Source organism: Onychostoma macrolepis, chromosome 01, assembly GCF_012432095.1.
Source record: "Onychostoma macrolepis isolate SWU-2019 chromosome 01, ASM1243209v1, whole genome shotgun sequence".
Taxonomy (NCBI): Eukaryota; Metazoa; Chordata; class Actinopteri; order Cypriniformes; family Cyprinidae; genus Onychostoma; species Onychostoma macrolepis.
In genome coordinates this window covers 41,602,374-41,615,792 of record NC_081155.1, presented here as the reverse complement: position 1 = coordinate 41,615,792, position 13,419 = coordinate 41,602,374, and the positions used below count along the sequence as shown (strand labels likewise).

General features: G+C 35.7%; 1 protein-coding gene across 1 annotated transcript; it reads left to right on the top strand.

Annotated features, from left to right (window-relative positions):
• The first annotated feature begins 3,520 nt into the window (after positions 1-3,520).
• atic (5-aminoimidazole-4-carboxamide ribonucleotide formyltransferase/IMP cyclohydrolase) lies at positions 3,521-13,409 on the top strand. The gene is made up of 15 exons (XM_058760371.1): positions 3,521-3,645; positions 4,385-4,511; positions 4,677-4,820; positions 5,316-5,404; positions 6,067-6,218; positions 8,334-8,490; positions 8,583-8,708; positions 8,810-8,917; positions 9,046-9,131; positions 9,236-9,325; positions 10,243-10,368; positions 10,643-10,735; positions 10,820-11,002; positions 11,572-11,727; positions 12,838-13,409. The coding sequence occupies exons 1-15, from the start codon at positions 3,630-3,632 to the stop codon at positions 12,955-12,957; spliced, it is 1,773 nt and encodes a 590-aa protein (XP_058616354.1). The 5' UTR covers positions 3,521-3,629; the 3' UTR covers positions 12,958-13,409.
• Positions 13,410-13,419: the final 10 nt, after the last annotated feature.

Genomic DNA, 13,419 nt, shown 5'->3' with positions numbered 1-13,419 from the left:
GAAGAAACCATAAGACATCAGAACAGATTTGGAGAAATGTAGCATTCCGTCACTTGCTCACCCATGGATCCTCTGCGATGAATGGGTGCCGTCAGAATGAGAGTCCAAACAGCTGATAAAAACATCACAATAATCCACAAGTAATCCACACCACTCCACTCCATCAATTAATGCCTTGTGACGTAAAAATCTGCGTGTTTGTAAGAAACAATTTCATCAATGTGTTTTTTTAACTTAAAATCTTTGCCTCCGGCTAAAATACGAGTCCTCTATATGCATAATATTGCTTTCTCCAGTGAAAAAGTCATCTCAACTGAATCAGGAGAGAAATATGCACAGATTTACCAATGTTTACCAGCAAAAACAGCTGGTGGAATTTGATGTGAAAGGAGAACAGGAGACAGACTTTTTCACTGGAGTAAGCGTTATTACGGATTATGGACTTGTATTTTGGCCATTGTAATGATGGATTTTTTTTTTCCTTACAAGCACACATCTTTTCACTTTGCAGGATTCTAATTGATGGAGTGGAGTGGTGTGAATTACTTGTGGATTACTTTTGTGGTGTTTTTATCAGCTGTTTGGACTCTCATTCTGACGGCACCCATTCACTACAGAGGATGCATTGGTGAGCAAGTGATGCTAAATTTCTCCAAATCTACTCCAATTTCAACTCTTTAAATTTTTTGGGGTGAACTATTACTTTAAATAGCATGCTACCTCAAATAATATCATGCATCAAATTATTTTTGCAACAATGTTAGCATAAGCAATCCAGAATATTTGACCGTTATGTTGCATATGTAAGTGGGTTTCAAAACACATGTTGTTTTCCCTGGTCTAGGCCACTTTCTCACCTACCTCAGCATTTTGCGCTCCTCGTCTAAAGAGAGTTGTGATGCATTTAAGAGCATCAATAACATCCAACCTGTGCTGACCCTGAGGCAAATAAAAAGTTATTGATTCCCCCAACCTCATGGCACCCTTAGCAAAAGAGACTTTTTGTTGCCCCCGATGAAACACTTTCATCTAATCACTTGGCAAAATCTAAAGAGGTGGACTGTGGACGGCTAAATAAATAAATAAATAAGTAATGCCTCTGGAGATAGAGTGCACACCTTGGGAGATGAAATTAGCCTGAAGCTGTTGCAAATCAATGAAATCGATGCAATCAACTTAACTGACATAGGTGGCGCAAATCGTCCAGTTGGGGTTCACTCGCTCGCAATTCTGTCTTAATTGCCCTCCAGGGCCAAGTTTGCGCATGCCATTTGTTCACTTTAATTAAATTACAAAGACAGGTTTCCAAAAGTCGTAAGAGCGCTTGGATTGGCACAAGCCCAGTAATTAAAACGGCACCCTTTTTGATTACTGGAATGTGCCCTAATGAACTCATTATGTATTTTAACCCAAACACACCAGTTACTGAGCTGGCAGAAGACATGCGGCTTACTGTAAAAACTCAAGGCTTTTGCAGAAGTAAATAATTTAAGCGCTCCTGACGAGTGGGTCTTTAAATTTATTTTCCACCTTGAAAATAAAGTGGTACTTGGAGATGTGGCCTAGTTGTTTGCACACATGCTGTGGTGCTTGTGTGGCCAACTTGAGTTTGAATCTGGGCCAGTGTTATTTTTGATACTATTGTTTTCACTAATATTTTGGAATTTATCTTTCTCATTTTCATTTTCATTTTAGGCAACGTTTTATTAATTTTGTTGTTTATTGTCATTTTTATTACTTTTTGTGTTTTAAAAATGTATTTTTTATTCATTTCTTTTAGTTTTATTTATAGTTATTTTAGTTTATTCAGTTCATTAAAACAAGTTTTTTATTTGATTTCATTTCAATAAGTATTTGTTTTTATGTAATGAAAATGTTATTTTATTGTTTTAGCTTTAGTAATCTATAATAACCCTGAATTTGACTGGTTGTCTTCCGCCAACTCATTTTGATGGCCAGCCTGCCCTGAATGTGCTTAAAACACACTGTTTTTTTTAATTTATTTTTTTATTTTTTATTTATTTATTTATTTTTATTATTATTATTATTATTATTATTATTATTACACGCATATAGGGTTCAACCACATTTGATAAAAAAAAAAAAAAAAAAAAAAGTTCAGTTGTTTGCCTTTAAAGTCTGCATCGTCTACATTATTCTCCTGTATAGGTGAAATTCATCTCAGGATGTAAAAAGCCCATATGTGACCCTGGACCACAAAACCAGTCTTAAGTCGCTGGGTATATTTGTAGCAATAGCCAAAAATACATTGTATGGGTCAAAATTACAGATTTTCTTTTATGCCAAAAATCATTAGGGTATTAAGAAGATATTTTGTAAATTTCTTACCGTAAATGTATAAAAACTTCATTTCTGATTAGTAATATGCATTGCTAAGGACTTCATTTGGACAACTTTAAAGGGCGATTTTCTCAATATTTAGATTTTTTTTGCACCCTCAGATTCCAGATTTTCAATCCAAATATTGTCCGATCCTAACAAACCATACATCAATGGAAAGCTTATTTATTCAGCTTTCAGATGATGTATAAATCTCAATTTCGAAAAATTGACACTTAAGACTGGTTTTGTGGTCCAGGGTCACATATGTACAGTAGTTGCAACCTATAAGTATTGTACAACCAAATCATAAATTCTTTGACTTCCACTCCTCACTGTTTTTTTATTTTATTTTATTTTATTAAAACATTTAATGACTTGCTTGAAACTTTAATGAAACTTTCTTTAATCTACTATACCTCAAAATGAGCTTTACATTTAAACTATTCTTTTATTAAGTTAGGTGTGGCTAAAATGTTCAAATAGCTTTTGTCTTCATTAGAATTTTTTTTTTTTATTATTATTATTATTGTTTATCGTTTCAAATTTCATTTAGTGAAATGTTGTTTATTTACAAATGTGCTTGTGTTATCTTAATTGGTATAAATGTTTATATATATATATATATATATTGTTATCAGATACTTTGCATTCAGATATTTGGTGCCATTAAATGCTACTGTAAAAGAGCTTGATGTTCTGGGATTTTCGGCTCCATTTATTGAGATAAGCATCGTGTCAATCTCTCTGAACTGCTCATGCTCTACTGGTTCAAAAGAGGACAGAGGACAAAACAAGGAGCCTGAATGCTTACAAATGATGCGACGCGTGCAAACTCAAGGTGTGCTCGAGGCGCCATCTATTGGTGTGTTCAGGCAAATGTCAACTTTGTAATGTCACTCAATTATAAGTGATTTTTTCATTAAATTTCAGATAAACTATAATACTATTTACATGCCTTGTATCCTACACTTTGTCTCCTTCTTTTGCGTTTATGTTTTTGTGTTTTCATTGCTTAACTGCATATTTATAAGTTTGCTAATGCATTATCGTTTGTATTATATATATATGCATTATATATGAATTTTTTTTTTTCTGTAAATAATAAAACGAAATAAAACACTTTCTCGTCTTACGTTAAAGTGGGAGTGTCGTTTGACATAAAAACTACATTTCCCATCATGCATTCACGCGGATAAAACTATTGCATCCACGTGTTTTGATTAACATCGCGCGGTGCACGAGACGCTACAGCACAAATCTCAGATTTACTCTGTTTTACCTGCAGCATGGCATCCGAACTAGGTAATCTTGTGTCTTTTTTACCTTCTGCACGTTGCTGCCTACAAATCAAATACTTTGTGTTGTGTTTGTTTTTGTTGGGAGATGTCTTGTCGAGCAGTCCGTCACATAACTCACTTTACTGACATTAAAATGAAACTTTATAGACAATTTCAATTGGAAAAGAGTTTGTATTTGGTTTTCATTCTGAAAACTGCTCTGATGTCACCAGTAAACAATACCAAAAACACAATGGTAATACTATGCTTTTTGACACTACCGTGATGATATATGCTAATATATTTGAATCGGTCTGTCCTACAGCACCATATTATATCATATTATAAGTATTGCTGTTTTCTAAACCCTGGTATCACTCACCATATGTACCATGGTTTTTGGGACAAGGTATAATGGTAATACCATGGTTTTCTTTGAAATACTACCTATGCTGTGATGGACGAATTTCAGTTTTTATCTTCTTTTTTGCATGAATTGTAGTACCACTGATTATATGGAAGTACCTTAGAGTTTGCTGTCTGAAATAGTACTGTTACAGTATTTAATGAAGTACCATGGTATCAACAAACTGATTCCGTCGTTGTTTTACTTTATGAAGCCTGGATTTGTGCAAAAGTGATGCATCATATGCAGTTGAAGTAGTTAAAGTAACCCATCCTGCTGCATTTGTTAAAAGTTGTTAGATGCATTTTCTTGTGTATGTGCAGTTTAATTGATATGACTGATTGATGATCTCTTTCAGCATTGCTGAGTGTTTCTGATAAAACCGGACTGGTGGAGTTTGCCAGGCGTCTGGTATCAGTGGGTCTGTCATTAGTGGCATCAGGCGGCACTGCCAAAACTCTCAGAGATGCTGGACTCACTGTCAGGTCACACTTTATTATTATTTTTTTTACTGCATTTCATTTAAATTTATTTATAGCTGCTGTGATTTGTTTAATACTAAAGCGGTACTAAATCTTGCAGGTATAACATTGTTTTAAAGGGGGTTTATATGTATATGTGTGTGTATGTAACTTTATTTTTTCATACAGGGATGTATCTGATCTCACTGGATTCCCTGAAATGCTTGGAGGAAGAGTCAAGACCCTTCATCCTGCTGTCCATGGTGGTATTTTGGCCAGACAAACTCCCTCTGATAAGGCTGATATGGAAAAACTAGGGTTTAGTCTTGTCAGGTAATACTGTTCAGTAAGCAAACCATTCCAATGCTATCTATGTTACAGTGGTAAAACCACGGCACTTATTTTGCAAGTTCTGCTTTAGTGATTTTAAATCCAGGTCATGTTATTTCATGAATGATCGTCATGTGACACCAGTACGGATATAATCAGTTTTAGTGGTGCTAACATGCTTTACATTGACTTTTTTGTTAGAAGTGGAGACTCAGCATGGGTAATCTAATCGTTGATAATTCAAATAGTGCCGCTGTGGTGTGACCAAAAGTCTTCATCTCACTTACTGACTCTCAGCCATTTAGAGAGAAGTTTGATCGGCTGACAGGGTCATATGATCACAGTGAATTATGTATTATAGTAATGTTGCAATCATGTCATGCTAGACTTCTAGTCTGCATATTTTTGTTAATTGTAATTAGTAAATAATTTTTAAATGAGTAAATCAAGAGAAAAGACAGTAGTACTTAATATTTATATGAACTTATGTTTTTCAAGAGTGGCTGTGTGCAACCTTTACCCGTTTGTGAAGACTGTTGCATCCCCCAGTGTGACTGTGGAAGACGCTGTTGAGCAGATTGACATCGGTCAGTGCACTGTTAATGGTTCACAAGGTTTTGATTAAAGGGCTTAGAATTGACTCCTTATTTAATATTTGTTTTGAATGGTTTTTGTATGTTTAAGAAATTTGATGATGCATTTCTATAGAGGAAAACTTTTAAATGTGCTTTAGAGTAACGATTATAAGCAATATTATAAGTGTAAGAGTGAACTAAAATAGGAAATTATGCATTTAAACTTATTAGTTGTGTCTTACGAAGAAAGTCCCGCACAAGTCCGGGATATATTTTTCTGTAAAAATGATAAGAAAATATATTTTGCAAATAGGAAATAAAACAAGTAACCAGTTTTCCTTCTGAAATTAATCTTCGTTGTTATTTGAAAAAAAAGAAAGAAATGCATATCACATTAACTTTTGCATGCAAAACATACATTTATACTAATTTTCATCTAATATTTATATTTTTGTTATTTAAGCTTTATTTTATTTAACAGACAATTTTTAGTAGTTTTAGTTAAAAACAACAACACTGGTCTATGGTGCTAATTACTATGTATTGAATTTTGGGAAATGTGCTTAATTGGCACTTTTTTTCTTTTTTTTTTTTTTCTTTTTTTTTTACTCGATAGCCTTTGTGAGATTCACCCGGTAAACAAATTTCACCATTAATCCCACAATCATATTTAGGTGGAGTTACTCTTCTTCGAGCGGCAGCTAAGAATCACTCCAGAGTCACTGTAGTCTGTGATCCGTCTGACTACGATGTTGTTGCCAAGGAAATGGAATCCTCCGACAACCATGATACCACAATGGAAACCCGCAAAACTCTTGCACTCAAGGTAACCATAACAATCATATATGAAAGGAGGTTTGATTTAAACTTTGAAGACCCACTGGCCTTTTGCATATTCAAAACTCTGTGAACCTCACCTGACGTGATCTGAACCCACTGAACTCCAGAGGAGGATTTTCTCTACTAATTATATTAATGTTCAGATTAACTGTTTCATTAAAGCTGCAGTCCGTAACTTTGTTTTGGTTAAAAATGATCTAAATCAATATTTGAGCAAGTGCATAACCAACCAGTGTTCAAAACTATCACCTTACTTTAGCCCCAATCACAACGATTAGCTTATAATAATGTTTTCAAATTTGAGTGGTATGGGTAGGTTTTCGCAGGAAATTTGAGCATGGCACTGCGTTCGAAACAGTTCGAAAGGAGCATAATTTCCTTTTTATTAATATGAAATATTCAAATGCCATGACAATTAGATTAGACTGTACAGAAATTGAGTTCTACACGGTAGTACTTACTATACTCAGTCACGCAATGCTGATCTTGTTAACATTATTATTGTTCTACTTTATTCTCAAATTATTAATGATTTGCACGGTTTGATGGGATATGAGCTAACCAGTCGTTAGATTTAATTACCATTGGTGGTTCTATTGTAATGTATTATTTATTGTAATGCTTTTTTCCTCAGTTGGTCAGAACAAACGTGGTAGACTTGTTACTTACTTGTTCAGATGACAATATCCGGTGAAAAATCTTATTTGGGTCATATATTCCAAGACGTAGGCTGGAATCTGTGATTGTGGAGTACAGTAAACATCCACACGTTCACCTCAAAACATTAGTTTCATCCGCGCTGGAGCCATGCCAACTCACAACCCAGGCAAGCGAGATATTGCGGCTGCTTGCAGAATTTCCAGGTTTTCAAACAGATGGCGACAAAGAGGCAAAACTTACGGACTGCAGCTTTAACAGAACAGATTCATTTTAATGTAATACTGAACTATATCATAGGCCTTTTTGCATGAAATGGTGTAATATGATATACTGTAATACATAATATACTACATTGTAATTCTAAATGAATTAGACCCTTTTTAGATGCAAGACATGAATAGCTAGTGTTCTGAAATGTGTGGTAAATCATGTTCAGACATGCACAAAGACTTGCTGTTAGCATTGAGCAATAGGCTTACTCGTGTCCAGTTCATGCTTTCAGGCCTTTTACCTGAAACAAACAGTGAACTTGGCTTGTTAGTCATACTTATTGAATAGAAATAGTTTCTGGTCCCACAGTTTAAACAGCAGGGGCATTTTTATGGGGGGACACTTTTAGTGGTATTTTTGCCCTGCTTAAGTTCTGACCCATTGGCTTCTCATGTTTAACTGTGCTGATAACCCTTTAAAATAAACAATACAGCTGTGAGATCATGAGGCGTTTGCATGTTTTTGATCAGATTGGATGAAGATGGGGAAAGTTGCAACCAAAGTTCAAGCATCTGAGGTTATCAGTTGGGAAATTGTTAAATAAAAGTATTTGTTCTTATGACCTTTTTCAAATATTTTTTTATTTGTATAAATATTATAAAATGTAATTTATTCCTGTGATGGCAAAGCTGAATTTTCAACATCAATTCTTCAGTGTCACACGATCCTTCAGAAATCATTCTATTATATTGATTTGCTGCTCAAGAAACATTTATGATGATCAAAGTTGAAAAAAGCAGTGCTGCTTCATATTTTTGTGGAAACTGCTAAATTTTTCAGGTTTCTTTGATAAATGGAAAGCTCAAAAGAACAGCATTTGTTCTTGTACAACATTTTACACGTCTTTCCTGTAACATTTTATCAATTTAAAGATTTCTTAAAGTATGAATAAAAAAATGTTTAAGTACAGCAGCATGTACTTAAAACAGTATAGAATTTAAAAACGTATCATTTAATGTCAGAATTTTTATGTAACTATGTATCATCAACTTAACATAATATATTAGCACCCCTTCTCTTTAGACATCTGCATTAATCCTTGATAAACCCATCAGTCGGCTTAAGGTTTCTATTTTGATCAACAATTAACAAGAACCCCAATTTCAGTTGTTCAAATGTGACTTTAGTTAACTTGGAAGGTATGTGTGAATTTATATTTTTAATATCTCAGGCCTTCACACACACCGCTCGGTACGACGAAGCCATTTCTGATTACTTCAGACGTCAATACAGTCCAGGAATTTCCCAGCTGCCCCTGCGGTACGGCATGAACCCCCATCAAGCACCTGCTCAGCTCTACACTCTACGCCCAACACTTCCTCTTACCGGTATATAGGATCACACACATTTCTACCAGATCAAAGTTCAACCACAAAACATAGAATATTAATATTCTTCTACATTTCTGACTTGGTCTCAGTGCTGAATGGATCTCCAGGCTTCATTAACCTGTGCGACGCTCTGAACGCCTGGCAGCTGGTGAGAGAGTTGAAGAAAGCTCTTGGGTTGCCAGCAGCCACTTCATTTAAACATGTCAGCCCTGCAGGTATGCATGCAAACTTGCTTCTCGGATGCAAGTTAAGCTCATGTCTTTCTTGTAGAGTTTCAGGAAAGGGCTTAGACTTGAGACACATTTTCACATTTCAGGAGCTGCAGTTGGCGTCCCTTTGAGCGAAGATGAGGCCAAGGTGTGTATGGTGAATGACATGCTCCAGGATCTCACCCCTCTCGCCACTGCATACGCCAGAGCCAGAGGTGAAACTTCTGTCCCTGCGTCTTCATTTTTTTCACTTTAGTAATGAGAAGAATGCATCATCAGGTGTGTAGCCTTGTTTGGCATTTTTAAGTCTAAAGTGTGGAAAAATCTGAAAAATATCTTGTAGGTTCTGACAGGATGTCCTCCTTTGGAGACTTCATTGCTTTGTCTGACATCTGTGACGTCCCTACTGCCAAGATCATCTCCAGAGAGGTGTGAGAACTTTTTGAATCACATCTAAGAGTTCATTTTAGCCTCTTATTTTACAAATGGATTTATTTGTGCATTTTATATAAAACTTTACCTAATTTCTTTAGGTGTCAGATGGTATCGTTGCTCCTGGTTATGATGAAGAAGCACTGCGCATTCTCTCCAAAAAGAAGAATGGAAACTATTGCGTCCTTCGGGTAAACCATGCTTGTTCATTGATTTAAAGAGAAGCAAGAATTGTTACTTGACTAAGTTTGCTCCACCGTTTCCCATAGCATTTTCTTTTTGGTCAATATATATACATTTGTGATTATGCATACAGTAAGTTTGGGGTCAGTAAAATTGTTTTCTGTTTTTGTTCTCGAAATAAGTCTCTCGTGCTCACCAGGTCTTCATTTACTTGACCATGAAAACAGTACTATTGTGAATATTATTACAATTTAAAATGGCTGTTTTCTATTTTAAGATGTTTTAAAACATTATTCATTCATGTTATAGCAAACCTGAATTTTCAGCATCATTCCTCCAGTCTCTCATGACCAGTGCCACATGATTCTTTAGAAATCACGGGAACACTTTATTTCGATAGTCCACTTTAGACATTCTACTAAGTAACTATCAATCATTAGAGTATTAGTAGACTGTCTGTTTAATATCTTCTAACACCTTTATTTTGATGGCTCCACAACATACAACATACTAAGTATGAGAAACTTTGCAAGTACATGTCAACTTATTCTACTAACCCTAAACCTACCCTACTGAGAGTTAGTAGACATGTAGTTGCAAATTAATGAGAATTAGTTGACATGTAGTTTCTTATAGTTAGTAGAATGTCTAAAGTGGACTATCAAAATAAAGTGTAACCGAAATCACTCTAATATGCTGGTTTGCTGCTCAAGAAACACTTCTTATTCTTATAAATAAGATTATGATTTTTTTAGTATTTTTACATTACAGTGTAAAAGTCTTTACTATCACTTTAATGATTTTTAAGAAAACAAAACAAAAAAACCTTGCTGGCCCCAAACTTACCCAAAGCCCATATGCTTCTACTCTAAGCCTGCATAATGTAATGTAATGTATGGTATATTTTTTTTTAATTTATTTTAAGATTGATCCGGAGTATGAACCTGATGAAGAGGAGGTGAGAGTGCTGTTTGGTTTGTACCTCAAACAGAAGAGGAATGGAGCTGTCATTGATAAAGAGCTCTTCAGCAACATTGTGTCAAAGGGCAAGGTGAGAAACACTAATGTTGTTTTATTTGGGTAATTTCTGATTTTGATTAGGCAAATTGATCACATTGTTTTCAATATGCAATTGATTTTGTTGTAACACTTGTGAAATATACTTTTTAAAACCATATTGTATAGTAAAAAATTAAATTTTTGAATTGTGATTTGTTTGGACTGTGGAAAGAGGGCTATGATGTTTGTTAATATGTAAAAAAGAAAAAAAGAAAAAGTAACAGATTAAGTGTTGTTGTTTTTTTTTTCTCTTCTCCCCATGAAAGCTCTCTGAGAGTGCCCAACGAGACCTCATTGTAGCCAGTATTGCAGTGAAGTACACTCAGTCCAACTCTGTGTGTTATGCAAAGGATGGACAGGTAACCAAAGACTTAGTTTATTTAAATTAAATGTCAAAACATCTAAATGGTTGAAAATGAGTTATACAAAATTGTGTTTGTTAGGTGATTGGGATCGGTGCTGGGCAGCAGTCTCGTATCCACTGCACTCGGCTGGCAGGAGACAAGGCTGATAACTGGTGGCTCAGGCACCATCCACAAGTGCTCAATATGAAATTCCGCAGCGGAGTTAAACGTGCAGAGATGGCTAATGCCATTGATCAGTATGTCAGCGGAATAATTAGAGAGGTAGTGTATTCAAAAATTAGTTATTTGTACTGGTCATGGAGGGATGTATGGGCCAGCCTAGTTAACTTGACGAATATTTAGCAAATATTTTTGAGATCTACATCAGCCAAAAACCATACTTGACTAGTTCCAAAAGCTACAGTACTTCTAATGAATAATGCACATTTTCTGTTTTGATGTGCAAATGTGATGTTGATTTAATTTGTCATTTTGTGACATTTGGGGTCATGAAAGTGTAATATTTTTGGGTAAATCTCATGAAAGCTGTCAAGAAATGTGTGGCTTATTTCACACCAAAATCCAAATGAAATATAAAGATGATGTAATGGGAATTTGGGTAGAAAATGTGCCTGTGAAAATGGCACAGCATTTTATTTCATGTAATGCTTTGGGTGGTATAATAAATAAAATTATTAATAATAAGAAAATAACACTGTCAGGCAAATCTAGGAAATTTATTAAATCTTAGAATTAATTTTATGCACATGGTATTTTTGTAGACTGTTGGGCCATGGAGTTTTTCCTAATGATATTGAATGGTTTTTTTTGTTTTGTTTTTTGTTCATTAGGGTCCAGATATGGAGGTTTGGAAGGGTCTGTTTGACAAGGTTCCTGAGACTCTGTCAGAGGTTGAGAAGAAGAACTGGATCAGTTCTCTGCAGGCTGTGGCCCTCAGTTCAGATGCTTTCTTCCCCTTCCGGGACAATGTTGACCGTGCCAAACGGGTAAACGTCCTCTGCTAGTGTTATCAAGCTCAAGTCATTATTCATGTTTTATGTTTTATGCACACTTGTATACACCTCATCAAATTTGCTTGTTGCTATACAGTGGGGGGAATTGATCCCCTGCTGATTTTGTATGTTTGCACACTGACAAAGAAATGATCAGTCTATAATTTTAGTGGTAGGTTTATTTTAACAGTGAGAGACAGAATAACAAAAAATCCAGAAAATTCCATTTCAAAAAATGAATTTTAATGAGTGAAATAAACATTTGATCCCCTATCAATCAGCAAGATTTCTGGCTCCCAGGTGTCTTTTATCCAGGTAAGGAGCTGAGATTAGGAGCGTTCTCTTAAAGGGAGTGCTCCTAATCTCAGTTTGTTACCTGTATAAAAAACAACCTGTCCACAGAAGCAATCAATCAATCAGTCAGATTCCAAACTCTCCACCATGGCCAAGACCAAAGAGCTGTCCAAGGATGTCAGGGACAAGATTGTAAACCTACACAAGGCTGGAATGGGCTACAAAACCGTCGCCAAGCAGCTTGGTGAGAAGGTGACAACAGATGTTGCGATTATTCGCAAATGGAAGAAGCACAAAATAACCGTCAACCTCCCTCGGACTGGGGCTCCATGCAAGATCTCACCTTGTGGAGTTTCAATGATCATGAGAACGGTGAGGAATCAGCCCAGAACTACACGGGAGAATATTGTCAATGATCTCAAGGCAGCTGGGACCATAGTCACCAAGAAAACAATTGGTGGACAATGACCCAAAACACATGGCCAAGGCAACAAAAGAGTGGCTCAAGAAGAAGCACATTAAGGTCCTGGTGTGGCCTAGCCAGTCTCCAGACCTTAATCCCATAGAAAATCTGTGGAGGGAGCTGAAGGTTCGAGTTGCCAAACGTCAGCCTCGAAACCTTAATGACTTGGAGAGGATCTGCAGAGAGGAGTGGGAAAAAATCCCTCCTGAGATGTGTTCAAAGCTGGTGGCCAACTACAAGAAACGTTTTTTCCCCCACTGTATTATACATTATACAAGATGGCATATAAATGGTGCATAAAAGTGTCTGTGATTTTTAAGTGGTTTTCTATTTGTGTGTGCTTTTAGAGCGGTGTGGAGTATATTGCTGCCCCCTCTGGCTCTACTGCAGATGAGGTGGTCATCAACGCCTGCAATGAGCTGGGTATTACCCTGGTGCACACCAAAATCCGTCTTTTCCATCACTGAAAAGCACTACAAAACATCCAGTTGAATACAAATATCCAACTAGTTTCACTGTTACGAAAGTATAGGGTTTCTTTCTTTTTAGATGCACATCATTTACTGTGATTACAAGTTGCTACCCATATTTCATAACTTGGTGTAATAGCTTACCTGTCCACTTTGACATTAACTCAGTAGTTAAACTTTTCAAAATTCAAATAGTTATTCTTTGTACTCATATCCTAAAGCCAAGAGCTAAGTGACATTATTGCTAAATAGTTAGGAACATTATTCATATATGGCTTCTTTAATGCTGATATGCTCAGAATAGGACTATCCACTACTGTTCTTTTATATCTTTTCTTTGCATAATTTCTGCCATGTGGTGCTTGTTGAGAGCTGCTGTATGAAACATTTGCAATGTGAAATTCTTCCTGATACATTCCATTGTGCTACCTTTAAGTGTCCATGAGCATTACAAAATAA